General features: G+C 51.8%; 11 protein-coding genes across 11 annotated transcripts in view; 5 read left to right on the top strand and 6 right to left on the bottom strand.

The window, feature by feature from the left end:
* Positions 1-1,490: 1,490 nt before the first annotated feature.
* Positions 1,491-2,444, top strand: BO72DRAFT_465624 (PLP-dependent cysteine synthase family protein; the record flags this gene model as incomplete). The annotated part of the gene is made up of 2 exons (XM_040946723.1): positions 1,491-2,003; positions 2,097-2,444. 2 exons carry the CDS (start codon positions 1,491-1,493, stop codon positions 2,442-2,444), a joined length of 861 nt encoding a protein of 286 aa, XP_040805220.1.
* Positions 2,445-2,776: 332 nt separating this feature from the next.
* Positions 2,777-3,284, bottom strand: BO72DRAFT_492634 (uncharacterized protein; the record flags this gene model as incomplete). The annotated part of the gene is made up of 2 exons (XM_040948307.1): positions 2,777-3,011; positions 3,061-3,284. The coding sequence occupies 2 exons, from the start codon at positions 3,282-3,284 to the stop codon at positions 2,777-2,779; spliced, it is 459 nt and encodes a 152-aa protein (XP_040805221.1).
* Positions 3,285-5,786: 2,502 nt separating this feature from the next.
* Positions 5,787-6,671, top strand: BO72DRAFT_444751 (uncharacterized protein). The gene has a single exon (XM_040943886.1). It carries the CDS (start codon positions 5,957-5,959, stop codon positions 6,443-6,445), a length of 489 nt encoding a protein of 162 aa, XP_040805222.1. The 5' UTR covers positions 5,787-5,956; the 3' UTR covers positions 6,446-6,671.
* A 45-nt stretch (positions 6,672-6,716) lies between these two features.
* On the bottom strand, positions 6,717-8,241 carry BO72DRAFT_369450 (MFS general substrate transporter; the record flags this gene model as incomplete). The annotated part of the gene is made up of 2 exons (XM_040940918.1): positions 6,717-8,043; positions 8,096-8,241. 2 exons carry the CDS (start codon positions 8,239-8,241, stop codon positions 6,717-6,719), a joined length of 1,473 nt encoding a protein of 490 aa, XP_040805223.1.
* A 1,135-nt stretch (positions 8,242-9,376) lies between these two features.
* On the top strand, positions 9,377-10,521 carry BO72DRAFT_483368 (uncharacterized protein). Its single transcript, XM_040947796.1, has 2 exons — positions 9,377-9,903; positions 9,981-10,521. The coding sequence occupies exons 1-2, from the start codon at positions 9,480-9,482 to the stop codon at positions 10,397-10,399; spliced, it is 843 nt and encodes a 280-aa protein (XP_040805224.1). The 5' UTR covers positions 9,377-9,479; the 3' UTR covers positions 10,400-10,521.
* A 25-nt stretch (positions 10,522-10,546) lies between these two features.
* BO72DRAFT_369676 (DEAD/DEAH box helicase) lies at positions 10,547-13,276 on the top strand (the record flags this gene model as incomplete). The annotated part of the gene is made up of 10 exons (XM_040940926.1): positions 10,547-10,986; positions 11,042-11,144; positions 11,182-11,268; positions 11,321-11,444; positions 11,496-11,526; positions 11,577-11,758; positions 11,829-12,651; positions 12,713-12,898; positions 12,954-13,104; positions 13,157-13,276. The coding sequence occupies 10 exons, from the start codon at positions 10,547-10,549 to the stop codon at positions 13,274-13,276; spliced, it is 2,247 nt and encodes a 748-aa protein (XP_040805225.1).
* A 71-nt stretch (positions 13,277-13,347) lies between these two features.
* Positions 13,348-17,351, bottom strand: BO72DRAFT_518560 (NACHT domain protein; the record flags this gene model as incomplete). The annotated part of the gene is made up of 7 exons (XM_040949655.1): positions 13,348-14,758; positions 14,814-15,256; positions 15,306-15,563; positions 15,625-15,730; positions 15,793-16,353; positions 16,417-16,791; positions 16,856-17,351. 7 exons carry the CDS (start codon positions 17,349-17,351, stop codon positions 13,539-13,541), a joined length of 3,459 nt encoding a protein of 1,152 aa, XP_040805226.1. The 3' UTR covers positions 13,348-13,538.
* Positions 17,352-18,306: 955 nt separating this feature from the next.
* BO72DRAFT_444755 (alkylmercury lyase family protein) lies at positions 18,307-19,196 on the bottom strand. Its single transcript, XM_040943887.1, has one exon. The coding sequence runs from the start codon at positions 19,092-19,094 to the stop codon at positions 18,417-18,419; it is 678 nt and encodes a 225-aa protein (XP_040805227.1). The 5' UTR covers positions 19,095-19,196; the 3' UTR covers positions 18,307-18,416.
* A 1,652-nt stretch (positions 19,197-20,848) lies between these two features.
* Positions 20,849-21,357, bottom strand: BO72DRAFT_455673 (uncharacterized protein; the record flags this gene model as incomplete). The annotated part of the gene is made up of 2 exons (XM_040946244.1): positions 20,849-21,219; positions 21,279-21,357. 2 exons carry the CDS (start codon positions 21,355-21,357, stop codon positions 20,849-20,851), a joined length of 450 nt encoding a protein of 149 aa, XP_040805228.1.
* Positions 21,358-22,940: 1,583 nt separating this feature from the next.
* BO72DRAFT_492641 (Arginase/deacetylase) lies at positions 22,941-24,007 on the top strand (the record flags this gene model as incomplete). The annotated part of the gene is made up of 5 exons (XM_040948308.1): positions 22,941-23,024; positions 23,128-23,290; positions 23,343-23,603; positions 23,660-23,741; positions 23,860-24,007. The coding sequence occupies 5 exons, from the start codon at positions 22,941-22,943 to the stop codon at positions 24,005-24,007; spliced, it is 738 nt and encodes a 245-aa protein (XP_040805229.1).
* A 464-nt stretch (positions 24,008-24,471) lies between these two features.
* BO72DRAFT_518568 (fungal specific transcription factor domain-containing protein) overlaps positions 24,472-25,167 on the bottom strand; it is a gene marked incomplete at its 5' end in the record, with an annotated part of 1,965 nt that continues 1,269 nt past the window's right edge. The window contains one exon of the mRNA XM_040949656.1: positions 24,472-25,042. Within this exon, the coding sequence (XP_040805230.1) occupies positions 24,499-25,042 (544 nt within the window). The 3' untranslated portion in view covers positions 24,472-24,498. The remainder of the gene's footprint in view (positions 25,043-25,167) is intronic.

Below are 25,167 nucleotides of genomic sequence, written 5' to 3' on the forward strand. Positions count from 1 at the left end.
TGCATTAATCAGCAGAGGTCACCACGAATCAGAGCAGTGGAAACCAGCAAATGTAGACGAGATAGCCAATCATAACGGGTACTATGTAGATAGTGGGACTCGGGCCCTTTGGCGTCATTCTCCGGTCGAAGTACTTTTACTGTATATCACCAGCTATAAGTAGCCTGTGTAAACCCTAAAAGCTTGATACAAAAAAACCAAGCTCTACAGATAGTGAGACCGGCGATCCAGCAGGTCTATTTAATGGGGCCTAGGTTCCCGCTATTTTTGGGAGGTCCTCCATGCTTGTACCCAGTACGGGTATAAGTCTGCTGCCCGTAGTATACATGCCTGGCTGAAGAAGTTACTAGATTTATTTGCGTAAAAGGGGTCCTGAGCCTACCACAGAGAATCTAAAAATTAGCATTATTGACCCAGCTTCTAGTAGAGCTGGTATTGGCCTCATACCAATAATATTACCCCTTTAGTATATAATCCACTTCTGATATCTATCTTACACTTCTCAACATTATTCGCTTCTGGGATCCCACTAGAGATAGACCGTGCTATAATCAAGCATTTCGACAACTTTGATGAAATCCAAGCCCATGCTTATTCTTCTTATACCTGGAATAATCAGTAGTAACAGAACCTTGTCACCAGTGCTTATCACCAGCCGTCCGGCGCTTCAGTATCAAGTGCCAAAGTATAACTTGATTCTTCCTGCTCTTAATTGCACACCCAGTGTCTCTGTGCTCTATTTGATGTGGTGACTCTAACTATGTATAGTATGCTACGCATACAAAGCACAGTGGTGGAGGAGGGGTCATGTCCGACAAATCGGTTATATTCTTAAGATAGTACAGCCGCGGACGAATCTGTGAGTTGGACTTAATGCAATCTTCTGCAACAAGCTTTGTTTTATTCTGCAATTCTGCTGTTCTGGCCAGATCCAGCTGAATACTCCAACGGAAGAGACGAGGGTTTATACATCATGTCAATTGACCCGTCTCCGGAATTCGACCCTTGCTCCCCGACTGTACTGTACTATACCTGGCGGGTGATGGCCATGGTTCACTCCACCCAGCGACACATGTTATAGATTTCAAAGGGAAAAAGACTCTTGCATTGGGCATGACGATGGCGATTCCATTTTTTCTTCACCGTTAACTGGATTGCGAAGAGTTAGATACGTACTGTAGGTAGTCGGTGTCCACGGTAGGGCTGGGCTGGCTTGGCATTTTGGAGAACGGCTTTCCTGATGCGGAACCCCAATTCGCCCTCGATCATCAGAGGCAGCTCGGAGTATGTACAGTACACATAAATCCCATGCAAGTAACGCACTAACATAGTGGTCCACCGGATGAAATGGCACAAAAACAAGCGCAATGGCCTTTTGCACCGAAGTTCCAATCATCTGATACCATCGATTCCTCCGTTTCTAACCCTCTCCTCCCTTCCTTCTCCTTCTTGCGCATCGCATCGTCAGTCATTCCCTTCTGTATCACGACATGTCCGTTCGACCCAGCACTACCAGCGCCCTGGGCGCGATTGGAAACACGCCATGTGTCGAACTAAGGCATGTGGTTCCTCCCGACAGCGCCCGGGTCTTCGTGAAGCTGGAGAGCCTGAATCCCACGGGATCGTACAAGGACCGCATGGCGCAGTCGGTGATCGAGGAAGCGGAGCGGCGTGGGGATCTGCGGCGCGGGATGACCGTCGTGGAGGCCACGGGTGGCAGCACGGTATCCTCGCTGGCGTTTGTCTGCGCCGTCAAGGGCTACGCCTTCCGGGTGGTCTCGTCGGATGCGTTTGCGGCGGAGAAGCTCAACACCATGACCGCGTTCGGGGCGGATCTCGACCTCGTGCCCAGCGGGACCGGCAAGATCACCCCGCGGCTGATCCCCGCCATGCGCGAGCGAGCGCGGCACATCGCCGCCCAGGGCGACGGGCACGACTACTACTATGCTGATCAGTTCAGCAATCCCGACGTCTTCCCGGGCTACGAGGCGCTGGGGCGCGAGGTGCTGGCGCAGATTCCGGGGCCGATTGACGCCTTCTGAGGGGCGATCGGCGGGGCCGGCATGGTGATGGGGGTCGGAAGGACGCTGAAGCAGCGGTGGCCGGGGTGTCGGCGCGCGGTCCTGGAGCCGGCCTCGGCACCGGCATTGACCCAGGGTCATGGCGGGGAACATTCGGTGGAGGGGATCGGCATTGGCTTCCCCCCGCCTCTGCTCAACCGGGATTGGTATGATGAGGCCCGGGCCATCGACGAAGCCGAGGGACGTGCCATGTGTCGACGGCTGGCGAGGGAGGAGGGTCTTCTCCTGGGTACCTCTTCTGGTTTGAACGTGGTCGCCGCGATGCAGCTGGCCAAGGAATTAGAGCCGGGAAAAACGGTGGTGACCGTGGGCTGTGATACGGGTCTCAAGTATGTGCGAGGAGATCTGTATACGCAGAGCTAAAGGGTGGATTGGGGACTTCGATGCTTGCTTGCACACTGGCAATGCGATTATGCTGCAATGCAACGGGGTCAGCGCTCGGTTGTTGATCGCTTTTGGATGCAATGTAGCAATGCCTGCACCAATGGCCAAGCATGTCTATATCTTACCAATGCAAACCATGAAAAATCTCGATTCTTTGGCTATTTGAGTGGAAAGGGGTATGATGAGAGCCCATCCAGATGGGCAAATGATCTTCGCCTCCTCCGTCTAGTATACATACATGCGCAGACTGACGAGTCGTCCTCGGACTACGGACAGGTGCTCATCCGGAACCCCCCGATGCTTTGTAGGCACTAGGTAGTCCCTCCCTCCAGAATCCTCCAATAGGCCTCCAACGCTCGTCCGATCAAGCGGACTACATCCCACACCGCGTCTCCACTCAACAGCTTGTGCCAGATTTTGAGGACGTGAATGCAGAGATCCACCTGCGGGGAATGGCTGCGACCCCCACTCGCCGCCATTTCGCCGGTGGGATCCGCTTCCGCCACCATGTCCTTGATGTACGCCAGTAACCGCTCCTCCTCCTCCCTCTCCTGATGATTATTATTGCCTCAATCTCTCGGAACCTGCTCATCACAGAGCGATGAACTTGTCGATCATGAGGCGGTCAAACTGCTTCTTAAGGTTCGCCGGGGTGGTGGTGATGGTAGGGTCCTGATCTTGGAGCTCGCTCAGGATGATTGAGGAAGAGGCCTTGCCGGTTTTGGAGAGGAGAGCCTCTTGGTCCAGAGACCTCTGGTGAAGGTCGGCGAGGAGTTCAAGGATGTGAGGTGCTGCGTCGACGGGGCTGGGGGCTGTCATTATTGTATGTGGTTGACCAACTGATGCCTTGGTAGATTGAAGAGGTTTTGTCTGCAATAACTTTGGTCGGAGGCCGATGATATGATTGAAATACCTAGGGCTGCGGAGGGAAATGAGGGGGTTCCCGTGGCTTGGCACCTTGGAGAATCACTCGGATCAAACTAGATAGGTTGCCAAAAAGTTCAAAATCGTCACTTAAAAACGATTTTAGAGTATATGCAAAGACTAAGCGTGTATCAATAGCTGTGGCCCTCAAGGTACACATGCTAATCAAGCTGTGCGTGGTATTGTCTAGAGACCACGGGCGACGAGAATAGCTTTGGAGTTCAACAACTGCAGCAGGAGCAGGCCTACCGAAACCGAACGATCAAGGTGCCGCAATATCTCAACGGAGCTTCTACTCGTTCAGTGTGGAACCGGCTGAATCCATAAAAAAGAAGATTTACGATCACGAGGGGTGTATGGGTTGTATGTATGAGTATAATCTGGTACGAAATAAGTGGATCATTACATGTGGGCGAGATTCGGTCGATACCTTTAGTTTCGGCCAGTCTTGGCATATTGGAGAATTCGCACCGCAACAGCGCTTACGTTCTGGAATTGGACTTCCATCCGGTGGGGTTCGGGGTTAAGGGAAAAGGGTTGGTTTTCTCGACCAGAGCTCCTATGTTACTTTATGCCCGAGCTTCCAGTTTGCCGCGGAGGTACAGCACAACTCCTGCCTGGAGACTTTGCACTTGACTGGGCTCTGTACATTTTCCCAGCTTGCCACACAATAAACACTAATCGCCCATTAGCAACAAAACCTGTTTGTTCGAGTTTCTCAGTTGGCAATCCGCAAGCCAACATTTTGCGCCTCGTCCTGCAACGCGATTCTGATATGGAAACAGGCTGTGGTCGCCGTCAGCGGTACTAGGTAGCTAGCAGATCTCTGGTCAAGAGGGCATCTTAAGCCCAACAATTCGATGCGTAAGGTCTAAGTCTAGCATTGCATTCGTCGGCATTCGCAGGATTGACAGACCACAATGATCTGATACTTCCCTTCTTGCGAGCAGCATACCCGTTCTGCAAGCATCGCTTTTTAGGGTGCCATAGTCGCACGGGTGCCCCAAAAGACGCACCTGCGCGGGAAGCCCGTGGTATGGTCAGCAGCCAGATGCCTAACTACCTAGTACTTAGTAAGGGAGTGAACACTGGACATACAAGCGACCATTCTACTTGCTGAGTTTCGGAGATAGTCGCAGCATGTCTGTAGGCTACAGCATGCTGATGTTTTTACCATGTCCGTCCACAGCCCCCTCCGCTAACATCGGGTCCGAAGCGTGAACCCAAAGATAAACCTGTAGTGATTGATTCTGGATCGGTGTAAAGTCGCATAGTTTTGGATGAATCTCCCCATTAACGGTCACCTTTGACCTTGTTCATATCTAGTTGTACAAATAAGCAACTGAGTCGGTCAAATAAGCTTCTATATGTAAATTAGGTTGACTTTGATAGAATAGATATCAGATAATCTTCTCGTAGGAATACCACTTAGATCTGTGGCAAAGATGCGAATATGTCTCTTTGTATGTGCTAGATAAAGAGATTTACTATCTAAAGGGGCTTTCTGCTCAGCCACGGTCCGGCCTCAGGATCACGCTCGGCAATGCGCGTTTTGTCCACCGGTCTCGTAAACACCCCCGGTCTCGTTAACACCCCGCAAAATATGTATATATCTATGTCCTTAATATTAATCGTCCTCGTCAGCCATGCTCCGAAGCACTCCTGTTACAATCGTAGGCAGTAGTTGAGAAGAATAGCAGAAGTAAATTACATAGTACAACATCTAATCAGTATGAACAGCCTGATTCTCTTGAAAGCTACCTTAAATGGCTGCCCTGAGATGTCAAACGCAGTATTGATCATGATTAGGTTGCTTGTGTGCTAATAAAACAGCTTACCATGCAAAGAACGGAGACTGGGGATACTGATAGGAGAGCACAAAGAAGATAATTCGAGTACAATTAGTAAGACAACTTAACGTTAACTACACAGGTGGACGGTTGGAAGTGGACAAAGGCCCGGTAGCGACCATGGGCAACATAGACTAAACCTAAAATCAAAGATAATAATGTACACATAGTAGATTAACAGCCGATGATGAAATCCTAATCCAACTGAACCGAGTGACTTAACCGCACCCCTCAAGAATAAAAACAAAAAAGGCCAACACAATGGTGAGACACCAGCAGAGTCGATCCGGGGTCACACAGACAGTTGTTCCAAGGTTGTGGCCGCGGGACCCCGAAAATAGTAGGGATTGACGTGGCCCGGGCCCAATGACGGCAGGTTGTGGATAAATATAGGGTCAGCGGGTGGGGCGCAGTAGTGAATGGTGGGGAGATCAAGTTTTATGGGGTGATTGATCACTGCTGCAAGGATAAGGGTATTTAATCCGCTGTCTTTCTTCCCTGCCTGCGGATCTCATCTCTCCTGGTTCTTGCACCTTATTTCTCCTTACTCGTTCATCCGTCGGCTTGAACACACGGTCGTTGATCTACCATACCGACTACGTTACAACAGTAGTGACAACAATCAGTCGTTACAAACACGAATACACGCACTTGCTTACCTTGCCAATACCTTGAAATCAAAACAAACAGCCTCCCCTCCCGAAAACCGCAACCAAAATGTCCACCTCCACCGCAACCACCACCGCAACAGCCACCACCGGCTCCGCCGCGGCCGCCACCTGCACGGGCAACCTCTACGTCCTCCCCGTCCAAGACGCAGCCTGCGCCCTCCCCAACTCCGGCAATTTCTCCTCCGTCATGGACAAATGCTGCTCCCCCGCGACCGTCACCAAATACGACAACGACTGCGGCCTGTACTGCCTGGCGCAGGACCAGACCGTCAAGACCCTTCTGAGCTGTCTCCAGGACAATGGCGCCGTGACCGAGGCCTTCTGCAGCGGGAACCTCACAGCCAGCGCAACGGCCAAGGTGTCTTCCACCGAAACCGGCAAAGCGGGAAAGACAGGCACCAGCACGGGCAGTGCGGCGAGTAGCACGAGTACCTCCGATAAGAGTGCGGCGGTGGTCGGGCACAAGGTTTCGATGGGCGGGTGGGTCGTGCTGGGGATGGTGGTGTCTTCGTGCTTGTTTGGGGTTATGGGTTAGCTTTCTATGGTGATGCAGATGGGATTATGGGGGTGTGGGTCAGTCTGTGGTGGTTCATTGGGGATAATATCTGCCATGGGGTGGGGAGGTGGCTATCTGGGGGAGAACCCCCAGACCCCCCTTTCTTTCAGCTTCTCGGCAACCTCAACCCAAGTCTCACCTTAGTTATGATAATATGGCGGGCTGTATTATAGGTTAGTCTTAATTAATCTCTATCGTTCTAATGTGCACGAACAGTCATTTCATCATATTATACCGAGTATCTCACAAACTACACCCTCCACCCCCTATTACTACCTCTCATCTCCCACCTTACCCAAAAACACGCCGCAGCCGCCGCCATCAGCAACGCGCCCACTGTCCCCGCCGCCCGCCGATACGCCCCGGCCTCGACCAGCGCCGTGCGCTCGGGGATCAACAGCCCCACCAACGGCGTGCCCACCAGCGCCCCCATCCCCCGGATCAGATACAGAACCCCGTTCACGCTCGTGAACTTCTCCACCCCGAACACCTCCACCAACGACGCCGGGAACAGCGAGATGTACGCGCTCGCAAACGCCCCGTACAGCACTGTGAACACGATGAAGCAGCCGCGCGCAGCTGCTTCAGAGACCCCGCCATTGGGAGAAAACGTGGCAGGTAACCAGAAGGCGAAGACCGCCACGGCGCTGACGAGCGTGGTCGCGGCGAGGGCGTTGATCCGGCCGAATTTATCGGCGAGGTAGCCGAGCACGATCCGCGAGACGAAGTTCGAGGCGTTGCTCACCGTCAGGAAGGTGGCGGCCGTGGTGGTGCTGTAGCCCAGGGTCTGGGCGAAGGCGACGTAGAAGAAGAGCGGGGTCGTGTAGCCGGCGGATTGCAGGAAGCAGCCGGATGCTTGTGCGAGGAAACGTGCAGAAAACGCGGTGGTGCGGTCGACGAGGGGGACGGTGAGGAGCTGCTTCCACTGCGTTCTGGAAGAGGTGCTGCTGGGGTTGGATGTGAGTTGCTCCTGCTGCCGGGCTTTCAGGTTGGCGTGGAACTGGGGTTCCCAGCGTAGGACAGCACCAGCGCCCGTTACGATGGTAGTGGCAATACAGCCAGACACACGAAGGGCATTGCGGAACCCGATGTGCGAGATCATCGCTCGCAGAACCGGGGGCCACATCATGCCGCCGATCCCCGTGCCGGAGATGATCACCCCCATGGCCAGGCCGCGGCGGGCGTTGAACCAGGTCGGCGCCACGGACATGGTGGGCACGTAGGCAAGACAGCATCCAACCCCGAGAAGAAGACCCTGCGTTAGGGCGAAATGCCATAGGGCCCGGCTGAAGCTGGCCAGGATGTAGGCCACCCCAAATACCCAGCCACCGGCGATGATGACGGCTTGCGGGGAGTATTGCTTCGACCAGGCGGTGGCGTAGGGTCCGGCCATGGACATGAGCGCGATGGCCAGCGTGCCGATGAGGTCGATGAGCGCCGTCGACGCCCCTGTGAAGGGGGTGTTGGGCTGCGCTGCCATCTCCTCGTACAGGGATTGGTAGACTCCAAAGGCGAAGACGAAGGAGCAGGTGGTCATCATGATGAGGCAGCCGGCTGCCACGATGGCGACGTAGTGCCTGATCTGTCAGAATAGTAGACTTGGAACGAAGTGGTGGGTGGTCTGCTCACCATTTTGGATACGTAGGCTCTGTGGCCGACTCATTTTTAGGTGGCTGCGTGCTGCCGGGTTCATTCTGCTGTGACTGAGAGATTGGTTCGCTCTTGGCATCCACTGACCCAGTGGTCAGCGTTACTTCTTCTTTTGAGTCCGCCATCATAGATCCCGCGAGAAATCCCAGGGTTGAACCGGACCATTGAAGGAGGGGATAAGCCTTTTAGGGCAATCTGATAAGGGTGTCACGGCCATTCCACTGCCGAGTTGGGTGCCGCGGCTGAAACTTTACCCGCCACACTCGGCAGCCCCAGCATTCCATCTCCCGGTCCCCCCTGGGGGTTTGGTAACTTAACTGGCCCTACAGGGTCTCCAGGTGGAGATTGCCCCCGTGTCCTACAACCCTAAAAGAACGTGCGTGTGATGCAGGTTCGGCTAGTGCCGCGCGCCGCCTGAACCGAATCGGCAACGAGGGGGCCGACTCGACCGCCAAAATTTTAGTATTCCATCGAGAAAGCAAGCAGAGCGGGCGGCGAATGCATTGATTGCGGATTCTGGACGTCGTCCGCCTGCTATTCGGACGATCTTGTCTTCCTCCAATGCTGCAAGTTGACAGAGGAGATCTAGAACTCATCCAGAGCTGTGCTTAGGCTGGAATGGGTATGGAGTTGCATGATTGCACTGGGATGACAGAAATTAAAGAAGAAGAGAAGGAGAAACAGAAAGAGAGAACAAAAGACGAAGAAAAGATTATGTTAAAGTGATGGTGATTTCTTTAGTTTGAGCGGCGTTTCTGGGCAATCCAGGCCACGTGACCAAGCGATGCACCAAGCGAGTTGCCGACGTTGAGAGTTTAGCTAGTTCCTCGAACAATCAACCACCAAGGAATCGAGAAATTGTTCCGAATGGCCCATTCTCCAGATTCAAAAAGCCGCTTACAGGCAATATAGATCAAAGGAAGTAATATGGGCGGTCAACTGGGCGGTTTTGAGTACATTTATACACTTTGCATTGACAGTGATAGTGAACACAAAAGTAAATAAATGACACAGATCTCTAGTCATTCACTGTTAGTCCTACCTTGTATCATTTAATATCAACATTGAGGAGTGCGACGTCCCAATCATCCAGCCAGGGCGTGGCGCAGTCAATCCTTCCTCGACGCTCAGCCATCTGATTGGTTGCCTGTATGTGTGTGCTAGTCAGCATGATCCCTGCTGTGGCTGTGACCACCGCCAGGCGTGGTGCGTCAGACGGCGGTTGAGCTGAGAACGAACCTGCATTTTACCTGTCTTAAAGTCAGATCTGGCCCCTACTTCCTACAGTTCGACTCAATATTTCCCTAGAATACGGGGAGCAGGTCGCAAAACGGAGATTCGAGAGCTGTCGAGGATAGTACCGATGGCTTTGTCGCGCTCAGCAAGCAAGCGCCTGCTACCTGACGATGAGGATGATAACGATGGGAGCAGCATAAGTAGCAAGCGGGCTTGCTCCGAGACGCCCGCAGAGAGTCTCACTCATGCTATCACTACTCCAAATGGCGACTGGTTCGGAGGGCAGCCGTTTGACGACCTTCCAGACACTTTCGGGTGTAACGTGGGCGGCTCGATTTGGCCACAACAGGGTTATCCGGAGATACGGGTGGAGGATCCGTATGGGGCACTAATCCGGGACTCAGGCTTGGCATCTCATCCGTCGCACGAGGTGGATATCAATATGTTGGACAGCAATTGGAATGCATGGCGGGGGGATAATCTGGGGTTGGACGTGGAAGATCGCCAGGGCGCTCTTGATGCGCCAGCTTTGCAGGACTTTGGTCAGAGTGGTAAGACTCTCGAGTGGGAGAAACGAATTGCCTCTAGCACTTCCTGCGCTCAGGCTAACATCATAGCGGTCGGTAAGGACAACAAGGCGCTTCTTACCCTATAACGGACATGCGGTTGGCCCACCAGTTGCCGGGGTGCGAACAAGGCCCAGCAGATTTTCAGAGTTTCAGTCCCGATCTGGAATCCACGGGAAATTCTGACGTTCAGGATCTATCGATCAAACCTGACTTTGACTGGAACGCAACTAAAATGGAGTTATCCGGTACCAGTCCGGGTACAAATGAGCTTCAACCCAAGATCATGGGCAAGTCAAAGAAACCAACGAGTGATGCAGACAAGGAACAGTACCGGCCGTGTCTCAATAAATGTCAAAGCGAGCCCGTCATAAGCGTTGAACCAGCGGACGCTGTGACATGGGACACTTGCTTTGGAGAGGTGCACACAGAAAAACGCCTGTCTCCATCTATTTCCTGTCACAAGCTGACCGTTCCCTAGCTCACCCTCGAACCCACCTCCACATTCAAGGACGACGGAAAGACAAAAAGTCGAAACCGAAAGTCAGCCCGCGTCGATTTGACAACCCTTGGCGGAGTCGTCAAATTGTCCTTCACGGACACGAAGAAGTATGCAGGCATCGTCGCTATGCCTGCGCTAGTGGACCTGCTGAAACAAAATCGTGTCAGATTGGTCGGCACACTGTTCGCCGCTCTACTCGGTAAAGATGCTGGGACTAGGGAATGTCAGAAACCAGAGCTGAGAGTTATTGTGTACGGAAGTAACAATGACAAAGATTCGGTCGGGACTTGCTTATCGGACGCAGGCATGTACCTGCAACATCCCACAAGCGTGGAGTATGACCCCAGATTTCCATATGTGAACCCACAGTATCTTCTGCGACCTGGGAGTGAAATGCCTCGAATCGATGAACTCAGGATTTCCGACGATGAGCAGGGCTCGCAGGTTTCGGAGAGGTTGAATGAAGGGGTCAAGAGTGAGCTATTCCGGATTCTCGACACGGCTAGCACCTATGATGGGTTCTATGAAGCTTGCTCCAGTCCAAGGTTGGCGTCGATTCTGAAACCGTAAGTGAGATATTAATGTTGGTAGCCGAGCTGAACACTGATTTCTCGATTGCAGTCACCAGGAAGTGGCAATGGCAATGATGATGGAAAGGGAGTCCGGAAAACTGGACGGTCTGAAGTTCCCTTCCATCTGGGAAGGAATTGAGGGCCACAAGTACGTCAATAGCCGCACTAGGGGGTCAGGATCGCTGATAGCCGCTGACTGGTGGCAGATACCGGCATAGAATCACGGGGGCTATCGACACAGACCCTAGACCGATGCGTGGCGGAATCCTTGCGGATGTGAGTTAGTGGGTTGTACCCTGCAATGGGACTGTGTCTGACCTATGTACAGGACATGGGCTTGGGAAAAACACTGAGTCTTCTATCATTACTTTGCTGCTCCCTCGATGCCATAGATTGTCTACAATTACCTCTCGACAGCCCTCGGGCGACTCTGATCATTACACCGAAGAGCAGTAAGTTGAAATACTTCATGGCTTACAATGAGTCAGGACTGACACTCAAAGCTATTCCGGGCTGGGAGAAACAGATCAAAACGTAGGCGCTCACTTGGCATGTTGTTGTTTCACAGCTGACCTTGGCCCCAGACACATCAAACATAACCAACTTCGGTACTTCATATACCATGGCGCAAACCGAGGCAAAGTCAAACCTTCCCTGATACGCGAGTACAATATTGTCATTACAACGTATGATACCATACGCCAGGATTGGCGGACAAAGGATGGTTTAAGCATAGAGACTTGGTATCGCATAGTTCTAGATGAAGGTAAGCGTATGATGAAGAGGCTGAGATGAAGATATGATATGGGGCTTGTTGTGATCTGACTTCAGCCTAGCACATCGTATCCGAAGCCGGTCCTCACAGGTGTTCAAGGCGGTGAGCTCCCTGAAAGCGCACGTTCGATGGTGTCTCACCGGCACGCCAATCCAAAACTCTATCGACGATTATGGTGCCCTCTTGAGCTTCATGCAAATGCCGGTCCTGGAGACTAAGTCCGCATTTGATTATTGGATTGCTTCGCCGGTGAAGCGCCAGCAACCGGGCTATATCCAGACACTCCAAGCGCTCGTGGCTGCCACAGCTTTCCGGCGGACCAAGAAGACGCTCGATTCCGCCCTTCAGCTGCCGAAAAAGGTTGAAAAAACCGAATTGGTTCACTTAACGGCCGCAGATCGGGAAATATATGACTATTTCAAAGCGAAAGCATCCAAGACGGCAGCGAAGCTTTCTGGTGAGGCTCAGGATCCTGGAAAACAAGCCGGTGCAGATACGACCCTTGCACTGATTAACATCCTGCGGCTAATATGCGATTATGGTGAGCGCTTACTACCTAAACCCGCGCTCGAGCTATGGCGCAATCGATACAGAGATGCAGATGCGGTTATTACCAAATCTTGTGAAAGTGTAGGCTTGAATGAGGAAGACTTTGCCTCCGACAATCGAAGCTCACCGGCTCGTGTTGAAGCTGTTGGTGGCAGTGCCAAGCCTGGGGGCGTGTATGATGCTGCGGAATGTACAGCTGACACTCCTGCTCAAATGCCGATGGAGGAATGTCACGAGTCTTCTTTTGACTTATCTCCGAAGATGATAGCATTACTCAAGAACTTGGAAAGGGAACAACGAGACACATCGCAATCAGGTCTGAGGCCTGTAAAAAGGTAGGCCGCGAAAATTCCGCGCTTACAAACGAGAATTGCCAATTCACTAAGTGATCAACAGTGTGGTTTTCAGTCAGTGGACCAAGATGCTAGATCTGATAGCTACGGTTCTCCACTCCAATAACTATAACTATGTTCGTCTCGATGGAGGGTCGACTTTAACGGATCGCCGGCTAGCGCTTGAGCGACTCACGAGGGACGAGAGCTGCACGGTGATGCTGGCCAGTATTGGCAGTGCCGGAGAAGGGTGAGGAAACGTGTATACGATTTCCGTGCTTATTCGGCTGACGGAGGATTCACAGCATCAACCTGACAGCAGCCAACTCCGTCCACATTATGGAGCCTCATTGGAACCCCATGCTAGAGGCACAGGCAGTTGACAGAGTTCATCGAATAGGCCAGTCTCGCGAAATTTCGGTCACAAGATATCTCGTTGCCAACTCCATTGAGGATGTATGTATAGACTGTACCTTTCCTTCTTCAAACCGCGCTGATGGGGTTTCAGTACGTTCGTTGGGTCCAGGAAGACAAGCTAGCAGTCATCCACCAGTCGTTGGCTTCCGTTCCAACGTCACAGGCAGATCTTGACCATAGGCGGTGGAAGGTATGTGGGGTATTGTTTTAGAGTGCTTCCTTGATACATATGACTGAATCTGTTTCAGAAGCTACAGGATCTTCTGGGCATGGCACCATCAGCAGACCCGATGAGCGATTGATGAGAATGTTATTCGATTAGAAACTTATCTTGCACTCTGTGCTGCCTGCCTGGCTATTCAATATTGGATTTGTAAGCATCCCCTCATTTATGATACTTGCAAGACCATGGACTAGTGTGAAACTCGTATTCAAACGTTGCTCCTCGTTGAAAATTTGTGCTTGTGGCATATTCAAAAAGCGGGTAGGTTCCCATCTATATGGGCTTTGGCCTGTTTCACCAATTCGTCCCACGAGGTCCCAAGCCAACGAGATATCTCCCTCGCCCCGACCTGGTTGGATATAATAACTGAGGTTGAAGTGGGCTGTGCATCAGCACCATGAAACAGAAGAAACCTGACAAATTCGGCATTTTTCGCTGTAGATCTTCGGGTTGCATATTCGAGTGCCAAAATCTTGCTACCTTTGACAATCCCATTAACATTGGCTCCATGTTGAATCAGGATCTGCCCGAGTCTGAGAGAGCAAGTTGTCTTGGCAACGTTCTTCAACGCCTGTGAAATCCAACTTTGACTGAAATATGACCAAACCGAATCCCACAGTGAGACTAAAAAGTCCTCTCTTCCCGGTTTGCTTGCTGTAGCACCGATCACATCTTGACTCATGACTGCATCGTACAGTTTGAGAGGGGTTTGCCATTCTGCATTTCGAGACATTGCAAACCATCTGCGGCCAATATCGTGCATCTCTGCCGAATCGCACCGTGCGAATTCTCTGCAAACACATCGTAAATGTGCATACGCTTTGCCTTTTATTTTTGCATCAATTAGCCAGTTGAGAAGGTCAGTATTCGAAGCCATTATAGCTTCCGAATAAATGAAATGCGAATCGGTATATGGCAAAAGTACTCCCACGATTGACGCAGACCCAAATCTTCCCAGTATCTTTCCGAGTTTGTAAGAGCTGCTGGATACATACCCAAATTTCGCCCCCAATTTAGTAGGGGGGAGGGAGTTGATAGCCTCAACATCGTTAGACCTGACTAGATCTAGGATAAACTCAAACTCGTCTTCGGGTGACATATGGCTGTCGTGAAGAATGTCAATCGAATCATTTGGCTTTCGGTGAGCTTTGGTTGCATGCTGATCTCTCATGTTCGCAGACAAGAATCCAGTTCTTGCATACTCACAACCTGAAACAGAACATTTCCAAACACGAGTATGTTCGGCTTCATGTCGCTTTTGTATGGCTTTGGACTCAAATCCACGGCGTTGGAGAGGACAATTTAAATACCCGCATTTGTAGGGCTGTAAACCGAAAACACGGTCGAGGAGTCCGAATTGGCATCCGGGATTGTGAGAGCTGGAAGTACACCGCACTTTGTCGATGTATTGATAAAGCCGAATTGATACTTGGGATGATACCAGTGGATCGAGATCAACCCATTTCGTTTCTAGACACATTATCATCTGCACATCGGGCCAACAGCTGTGCGATGAGGGGCATACCTTCATTGAGATGATAAGATTCTTGTGAGCACATATAACGGAATCGGTAGATGTTGTACAGAAACTGGTAAAGCTCTGGGTGATCTGCTTCAAAGTTATGTAGAAATGAAGCTTCTATAAGGCGTCCGTCATCCGCCGCGAGCGCGAATTGATCATTCCTGAGCGTAGCCATCAACATATTGAGGCAATTAAAAAGGCCCGAGGGCAGCTTTGCATTATTCAACCAGCGTAGGTAGATCTGAAGGACTTCAAAACATCTCTCTTGCGCATAATAGTGCAGCCTATAACTACCTTCAATGAGATGCTGGGTGAATTGATCGTCATCGCTGACGACATCAGGATTGTGAAATCCCTGACAGAAGTATGTAATGCAGGTTGTGGCTAAGTCGAGAGTTCCCTCAATCAAACTGATATGGCCGGATACGGCTGTGCTAAAAAAATATCTTGATTAGGTTAGCTATGTGTTCAGCGCCACCACTGCAGTGTGCTTACTCTTTGACCGTAAAGTGAACAAACTGTACGTATTCTCCAGCAACCTCAACTATTGGTCCACATAGCTTGTTGAGATTTGGAGCTGCGCCCAACTTTTTTCCCGCATTGAAATTGCCGGGCTGAATACCCAGGGCTTGCTCCATCTCCCGCAAAGTCAATGGCGTGGGTGAGCAGCCAACCCAGGCTAGTATCCTTCTGGCTTTCGCCTTGACTGATGCTGGTCGTAGGTTATTGATCCGAAGTAGAATTCGAGCATAGCTGTTTGTTCACATGTGAGCCTTAAACATAAGTTCTTCGCAGCATTGTATACGAGACTCACGCGCTGTCCAAATCTTCTGGTAGGAGGCTCAGCTCTTCGCAAATCTCCGCGAGGTCGTCTAGCAGCTCAATACTGCTCAAGACAACCTTGGCATATAAGAACATTCCTAAGATCGGGTCAATCACATATTAATATGATCTGATACATCAGGTCGATTATCTGTCTTACCATTGGCTTTTGAAGCTAGGGGCTCCATGGATTGGCGAATTTGCGTCTGGACGTCGGGTGGAAATTCACGACTTTCAAACATCTGTCTCAATTGCTGACTTATAAATGCCTGAATGCCTTCCTCGTTTCTTTTGTCAATTCGAATTGACACCGAAATCTTCTCCAAAATGGCAGCAATGTCGCTCTCTTGCCGACTGCTGATAAAGACCCGTGTTTCGGGACACTTTTCCGACAAGAATAGAAGCTGCTTGAGGAGAATCCCACGCTCAAGCTCTTCTATCTCATCCACACCATCGACAACTAAGAATGCAGAACCTGCACAATTCAATAAGTCTCTGAGAAGCTCGACGGCAACAGTAACATCGCTCCGAATACGGTCGTGGGTGGAATGGCAGAGCACATCCTGCATATCCTCATTTCGCCCTGCGAGCTGGAATATTAAAGAGTGCAGCACGCTCAGAGCTGAGGTACTGCTACTGTATGTGTGACTCAGGAAAGCGAAGGCCGTGTGGGCTACTGTGCGAGTCTTATCGATAGCTAAGCTGGCAAGAAATGTTTTGCCTTCACAAAATCTCTGGGTGTCAGTCTCTTCGGCAGACAATGGGTCCTTCGAAGTTCACATACCGGCACCTGGAATGCCTTGAAGCCAAAGAACGGACGGCGTCCCAGCAGAGAAATTCAACCAACGGGTGAAAGCCCTGTCCCTAAGCAGCCATGCGCCCGATCCGTCGCAAATGCGACCATGACACCAGTTCAGCTTGTCATCGTACATCCTCGGATTGACATCGGTTTTGATCACATGAAACTGCTGCAGTCGCTGAGCACGTTCCTCCGCTTTGAAATGCTCCAAGGCCTTCAATCGAGCCTCGTGCTCCTCGCGAATGTGCTCTAGGCGTACTTCATTCCGCATAAGCAAAGAGTGTCTTTCGATATGAGTCTTGACCAGATTGATACGGTCCCTCTTACGAGGCCAGACAGACTCGAAGAAATACTTCCATCCTATATCGGGAATCAGCATCACGTTTGAGCTCAGATCCTACAGCCTCCCACCATCTATACGTACGCGACATGGTGAAGAATTTCAACCCCACCTGATAAAAGTCCAGGATATCCTTGAAGAACAGCACCATCAGATCATAGATACGATTGTTCTGCGCGAACAAGACCGCGCAATCCTGGAACTCCGGCAGCAAGACCCCTATATCGCCCGTTATTTGAAGGATTGCATCAAAGGACTGAGCTAGAACGCTACTCCACTGGAGCAGCAGCTTGATCGGACCCCAGATCAGGGCCATGACCTCCGGTTTGATCTGGACAAAGTTTTCAATCACTGCTGCATAGTCGCGGAGACGGTTCAGGTAAGGCTCAATCTTGGCCAGGTGTCGCAGGTGCCCCTTTCTACCTTGTTCAGCCTGAAGCTGATCGGTAAGGTCGTAGACTTCATCGATGGAGGTGACGGAGAGGATCTTCTGGTAGACTGCGTCGTTGTTGAGGTTTGCTTTGAACTCCTGCACTGCGGCATCGAAGGCGTTCTGGATGAGACTCTGTGTAGCAGACATGCTCGGAATGCTTCTCACTATGTTTCTCACGGTGAATAGTTGCTTGGGAAGAATTTGTGGAACTTTGGCTCAGTGGTGATGGTTAGGCGCCAAAGACCGCTCGAGGCTGGCGTTGTGGCTGTGTTGTATCGTTGGGTAATAATCCCTGTCCCTTTGCTCCAATCAAGTTTCAGTCGTAGGGCCATGTCCAAGCCTTTGTCGATGAAGTTATCTTTCATGTATATTTCTCTGTCTGGACTAAGTAAGCGGTGGACTATGCCTGCCACCGTGTCATCTGATTTGATCATAGCTAATCTACTTTCCCGTACTCAGCATAATCTCCCCCAGCAGCGTAGAACAGTCAAAATAGCTGTATACTTGGTGCTATTTTCCATCTCATCTCCTCCGTCATTTACCTTCTGCCTTTGGAAATCATTATTCATCATCACTTCTAACAGATAAGCCCTATCACGGCAAATTTGGTGCGACGTACTAAGATTATCTGTATCTGTGGCTATTTTGTCGGACTCTGTATCAACACCCCCTGAGCACATTCCACCCAGATAGAGTGCCCCTCTTGTCGACATGGCTTTACTTCTAGCTTAATCCAGATGATGCTGACTAAGGTATATAAAGGTCATCCGGCTACCTTGTATGTACACACAACCACACGATATAAAGGAATAGGGCTTCGTTTACGGTTCACACGTGTGGGGCTTGGTAGGGAGGCTTAGATTTTGGGAACGTAAATAGTAAATATGGTCTTATTTTTCCTTTGGCTAGCTAGGAAAACTTTGGATTTTGGCACCTTACTCTTTACAACCCACGCCTAAATAAATGGACGGGTATCCACCATTCTACTCTTCCAACCTAACAATCTTACTTTCTGTAAATCCATGACCCCGATTGCGCTAATCTTGTAAATACAATTAGGCTGCACTGGATACATTCCCAAGTCGCGCGATAGCCTTCAAGCGCCAACGACACCTCCTCACAAATACCTAAGAACTAGACACCTAGCTCATCTTCGACAAGCAACACTCCCGCTCAACACGCAACACAACGCCCTCACCCAGCACATCACGCTCAAAAGCGCTCCGCATCACCCCCAATCGCCCAAACCGGCCCGGTCAGATTATGGCGACGGAAGATCTCAACCGCCTCGCGCAGCGACCACTTGGTCCAGTCCGCATCAGCATGGCGACCGTACCACTCCTTGGCGAACGTCCAGATCTGGTCGATGGGCCTGACGTCGCCCTTGGGGATGCCGCGCGTGGCGCACCAGGCGTCGACCTCGGCCTCGTTGCGGAAGACCAGCATGACGGAGCAGGTGAAAATGACGTTGTCCCAGGCGTTGGCCATGGGGATGGGGAAGTGGATGACGTAGTCCTTGTCGACCAGCTCCCCATCCTTGACGGCGATGGAGACCTCGTCCCCGATGGCGCCGAGACGGGTGGTGAGGGAGGCTGTCCCGCCGGCCAGCTGCATGACCCCGAGCGAGCACCAGGCGCAGTTGCCCCACCATTTGCGCTCGCCGCAGGAGACGATGCAGGTCGTCGGGGCGGCGGAGAAGGGGTGCGCCACCCAGACCTCGTCGGAGTGCGGGTGGAGGACGACCCCGTGGTAGTCGGCCAGCGCTTGTAGGCTCTGTCGAGCCTCTGATTCAGTGCACTGGAAGCGAGCGGCGAGCTCGCGGATTGTTGGGGCACGCTGGTTTGCGAGGAAGGAGGAGATGATGGCTTCGTGGAGACTGGAGTTGTTCATGGTGGCGGGAGGGATTATGGGTTCGAAATGTTGCCGGGGTTGAGGAGCTCTATTCTTTCCAAGCTAGATTGCAGGAAGTGCTGTTTGAACAAAAGTTTAAGAGAAAACCGACAGGGGTTGTCCTTATCATATACTGATGCTCTGATGTTAATGTCATCGCGGTGGATCGGATCGGTGGATTGCCAATCACACTTTATACTCAAGTGGGGCTTTGGTCCGTAGGGCGTAAGTGACAGCGTTTTCCAGCAAGTTTGGACCGAATTTTTGTTTTCTTATATTTGATGAGAGCACACGCAAGTCAATATCGAGGTATATCTGTGTACAAAAGCTATTCAGCGCATTGTGCTGCGTGGCACTGCCTGATTCATAATTTTCACTAGCACTCTACGCACGACAAGAGCCGGGATCGAACTCTCGAGCCCCGAAATTATGCATACTCAACATCCGGCTGTGTCCGAGTATGTGCGGGGTGGAGGAGATGTGGTGGTGTAGCATCATACAGTGCTGAATGCTGTGTTGCGGAGATGCAACACTGGTATGTATCAATAATTAGACGTATCAGCTTATAGTATAGAGAGATGTACAGTACATGCCAGGATGGGGCTGAGCAATAGTCGGTCTTCAAGTAATGAGTCGTGACAGCCACTTTTCGTAGGTGGGATAGAGCCCGCAGCATTTTGTACCATAGTACATACGACCACAGGGTGTGGAAAACAGGGCTTCCCGTCCGCTCAGCCGTACTTAAGCCACACGCCGGGAGGTTAGTAGTTGGGTGGGTGACCACCAGCGAATCCCTTCTGTTGTATGTTTTTGCATTTGTTTTTTCTTTCCTACAATTTATCTCACCTTTTATCTTGTTCGCCACAATTCACTTTGCTTGGGTCCACAAGGGATGTACATCCTCACTTTATACAATTGTTGCTAGAATCGGCGCTTGTTTCAAATGCCTGCGCGACCAACCGGGGGCCCGAGCCTTATGATACTTGCTCGTCTAATTCAGGTAAATCATTTTAAAACCTGTCATTTTTAAGATTATAAGTCCTGTCGGTTTATATACCCTGGGGAAAGTTCATGTGACACATAGACACGTAGAAGAGAGTATGAACAGAGGACGCTCTTGTTATATACTAACACTCTAATGTCGATATTATCGCGGTGGATCGTACCGGTGGACTCCTAATCCAGCTGGGGCTGACTCGTACGCTGTAGGTTGTAAGGACAGCGTGTCCAATCGCATCATGGCGGATAAGCTTTCATTGGTATATCTGACAAGGCCACGCATTGACAAATCGCAGGACATCTCATTCTACATGTGCGAGATATCCTTTGGCGGTGAAACAAGGATTCCCACTTGCGTGGTCCATTCCAGTCCATGATCTTTGCTGGCATGCTACACATGGCATGAGCCGGGATCTGACGATCGATCAGCCTAACCCTCTATTAGGCCAAAGATCCGAGATCCCGATTTATGGTGGGGCATACCTGTACGGCGCCAGCCGGCTGTGTCTGTATCCGATATTCGGGACAGAGGAGGCAGCAGCGGAGACGGATATTGTAGTAGTGCAGTATATAGTGCAGGGTGCCGAATGGCCCGAGTAATAGGGGCCAGTACCAGGAGATACAAGACTGTGTAGCTAGACCTAACAGTACATACGGAATATGTACATAAAAATATGCAAGTTCTACATGTATATGGGGGGCAAGAATTCGCCATCTCCTTGAAGAGATTCAGATTGAGGCATTTACTGCAATATCTATTGCTCCTGCCCTTCTCCCGCCTTCGCTGCCCGGATCAACCGCATATAATATTCCTTCTCGTCTCCGGTCACCTCATAACCGCTCCAGCGTCGTGCCCACTCCACCATCTGGTCCCGATCGCACCCGCCGCCACTGAAAGGGTGCATCACCATAAACTTAGCGTCCGACTCGCGCGACTTAACGGAGAAGTTGTGAAGGGTGAAGTAGGCGCCACCGGGCGCGCTGTTGTGGCAAAAGTAGGCAAAGGTGTACCCTTCGGTCTTCAGGAAGACGAGATCATCGTTGTCGTTGCAGGCGAGCGTCCAGCCCGTCATGTTGACCCCGGTCCTCCATTCAGGGTGGTCATCGCTGTCAGCGAAGGCGTTCCCTGGACAACTTAGCATTTGCGTCTGAGAAGCTAGGGTGATCCGTGGGGCGTGTACATACAGGCGTAGTAGATGCCCCATCCCAGCGGCCCGAGGCCAACCCCGAGTTCCCGCCAGTCGTCGTCGTTCATTCGCCGCATGATGCTTGAAAGGGCTAGTAGGGTGGAAAGAGTGAGAATGGAGAGTTTTGTTGCACGAGTAGGGAGGCAAGAGAAAGGGAGGGGACTCGGTGGGTTTTTATGTACTGTACTGGAGCAGCCCTTGGGAAGCGGCGTCGGCTGTGCACCGCGACTCATGTTCGTAGATCGGTGATCAATTCGAGAGTGATCTGCAGAACAGCAGACGTGTCTGTACAGGAAAGTGACGTTCATGTCCCACTGCAATGGTACCTACAGAGATATCCCCCGGGAAGAATGCAGCTGAGCAGCCCCACCATGGTCCACTTGACTCATGAATCCCCACAGTGTGGCTGAACTATTGTCTCATATGCGGGATGCTGAATCCGAATTGGCTGAAATGATGCTGTATCCGGCGCTGAACGAACTGCCGATTGAAGGATAGATGACCGAGAAGCTAGCAGAAATACCCCGCTGATCGAAAGATCTCATCCGGCTATGTGTGATTATATCGTCAACTCGCCGTAATGGAAGCAGTCGAATCCGCAGCAACCGGGATCCACTGTTCCATTAAGCTCATGCCACATGCGAGCCAGATCGAGTCCGGACAAGACGATTTCACTGACATCAGACTATTTCTTCAGAGAAATCGGTGGAAGAATAATTAAAGCACCTGAGTTACCAGCAGTGAAGAAATGTATTTGTCCGTAGGTAACTAATGCAAGTATTAACGGATGAGAGTAGGCATTGGAGATAGAGTTAGATTGATCCGGACGGGTCTGGTCAAACATGATGGCCGTTCTACAAGCCGCAGGTGAACAGACAGCATGCGGGCACGAACAGCTCCAGAAGGTCCTCTATTTATCATGACAAGCATGCTGACATGGCAGCTTAGGTCAATCGCAAGGAGCCTCTGCCAGAAAGCCTTATCGCTGCCCGCCTACTGTGGGAATGGGACAAGGTATCTATCCCTCCTCGAAGGATTCCACAGTGTAATTGGATACCATGTTTGTAGGATAGTCTTGACTATTTTCTCATCCAACAAGGGGTGCCGGATGACCGGATGGTACATTTATGTGCACACACCCGACGGTTTGCGAGGCGTTCCGCACAGGGAGACGCAAAGCTCACCAATTGTATCGAAAGCGGAGACTGAATGTTCCCGACGTCTGGCTTTACCAAGACTTAGGTACTTCGCTGGCTGGCCGTGATTAGACAGTGTCGCAAGGTCCGAGCATTAGATGGTTGTTCCTCCTTTGTTTGGATTGGGGGAGGGGGGCGTGAACTACCTATCGTTTACCTTGCTTTTCTTGACCTCCTACTGTGATTGTGCATAGAATCCGGTTATCACCGCGGAACCCTAAGAATCCGGGATCGAAACCGCGTAAACTTAACTTTAAGAGCGGGTGGAGAGCGAGGGTGGAGCAGCCTCGACCGCTAAAGTTCATTCAAGCCGAGCCCGCAGGCACTGATATTGCAGAAAAAGGATGCAGCGTTCTTCAACTACAGCCAGTCTTCCGGAAGCGAACACTTCACCCACCCCCCGCCTATCTCCCCCCTGATTTCTCTTTCTTTTCGAGAGAATTCCTCGCGGATCTCATACGACAATGCCCAATATATCCTCCACGATGAAGTTTCTCGCGGATAGAACGCACTTGGCTATTATAGCCGCCAAATTCTCCTGTGGAGCGGTATGCCCTTCTGTTCCTCAACCTGCCCGCCGAGATACGCACAGAAAACTCTACTCGCACTGGGAGGGATGGCTTACTGACGGCAAAGATATGACTCTTACAGCCTCGAGCCGGCGCCGGGAAGGGACCGGAAGCAATCATGCAAACCGGGGTCTTTCAGGAGATCGCTACCAAAGCCAACCTGGCCATCGATTTCGATGTCTTGGCGGCTGAACCTGCCACCGCCGACCACACAGAGGCGAAGGAAAAGGAGGAGGGGGGACTGGGTAAAGCGACCGCGCGAAGTGAGTGCAGCGGTGCAGCGCGTGAGCAGTGCAGTCTACCAGCACGCTCGCCGAGGACGGCTTGTGCTGACGGTGGGGGGCGACCATTCCATCGGGGCGGGGACCGTCACGGGGACCGCAAAGGCCCTCCGCGACCAATTCGCCGGCCAGCAGCAGCAGGAACAGCAGGAGCTGGGTGTGCTCTGGATTGACGCGCACGCCGACATCAACACCCCCGAGACCAGCAGGAGTGGCCGCCTCCACGGCATGCCCGTCGCGTTCGCGTCGTGCCTTGCCCCCTCGCCCCAGAGCGGGTGTTTGACTAGCTGGATCCGAGCCACCGCATCAATTTGCGGAGGTTCGTCTGCATAGGTCTCCGGGATGTCGACGAGGCGGAGAAGGAGCTCATTGCCCGTCATCAGGTCAAGGCCTTTACGATGGAGGATGTGAACCGGTAGGTTTGTGCTTGTTTCTTTTCCTGCGCCCCCACTCCCAAAACCGCCGGCGATAACCACTTCTGAATATAGAGACCTTAGCTAATGATCACAATGGTTTTTCTGTGACTCCTTCAGGCTGGGAATTGACAAGATCATGGAGGCCGCCCTGGATCATATGGGGCCCGACACGCCGATCCACGCCTCGTATGATATCGATTCCCTAGACCCGGAATGGGCGCCTTCCACCGGGTTCCCGGTGCCAGCGGGACTGTCGCTCGAGTAAGGGGTGCGGGTTGCCAGGCGACTGCAGGAATCGGGGAATCTGATTGCATTGGACCTGGTGGAGCTCAATCCCGACATCGTGCCCTCCCGGCTGGATCTGACAGTCAATGCTGGCTGTCGGTTGATCAAGACTGCGCTGGGAGTGGAGTGAAGGTGTTTTCCAATGCCACTGAAACACTGCGCAACATTTCATGGGGGCATTCCGATGAAGTTGTTGTGGAGAGGACCCCGGTACAACTGCGGCACCTGGTGTTAGCTATTTTATTTCTTTCCCTTGAAACAGATGAGACCGCCCGCCCATCGCGAGGGTCAGGCTTCCTTGAATCGCAGAGCCATCCTAACGACACGGTAACAAGCAAAGAGTAGAAAATCTCCGAAGTCCGGTGGACATGACTACAGCCGTAAGCCGACTCCTCTCTCGCCGAGGATTTTGGTGACCTCGGATGGCCAGTCGAAGCAAAGGAATATTGAACGGTTACACATCCACACAATCTATAAAAACCACTCGTCCTCGTCTGCCAAGTCCATCATACTCTGGCTGAATGAGAACCATTCACCCAGTTGCAGGCTTGGTTGCTTCCAGGGATCTACGCCTGAGGCGGCCGAGTAACCAGGGTCGATCGCATCCGCATCCGCAGCAGCAGCAGCGGCAGCAGCAGCGGTACCACCACCACACCCAGACCAGGCCCCAACCACACTGGCCTCACCAATTCCCCGCCCGATCGGAGGCGGCGGCGACGAAGCCACCGAAGCCTGCAATCCGAGCGCGTGGAGTTGAGTATCCATCTCCGAACGCAGGCTGAGAGACTCTTCCTGCGACAGGCTGGTCGCATCCCGACATGCTTTGTACCGCAGCACAACCCGATGGAAGACCTGGATGAGACGATGGTGCTTGGCGATGGCCCGCGAGCTCGGGCAGGCGGATTCGAGCGAAGTGACGAAAATCTGCATGCGCGCGAGGTCCTCCTCATTGCCGGTTTCGATGACGTGGCAGAAGAGTGCGATGAAGGGGACAAAGGGGACAAATAGGGTAGACCTGCTCATGATGGGTGAGTCGGGTAAGTGAGTCAGTTGAGGTGGTTCGAGTATGGAAGATCCAATATGCTTTTCTTCCCTCATGATACGCTCTGGGTAAAAGGGCTATCGGGGGGGGGGGGGGGG

This window comes from Aspergillus fijiensis (assembly GCF_003184825.1).
Source record: "Aspergillus fijiensis CBS 313.89 unplaced genomic scaffold BO72scaffold_6, whole genome shotgun sequence".
NCBI classification, from domain to species: Eukaryota; Fungi; Ascomycota; class Eurotiomycetes; order Eurotiales; family Aspergillaceae; genus Aspergillus; species Aspergillus fijiensis.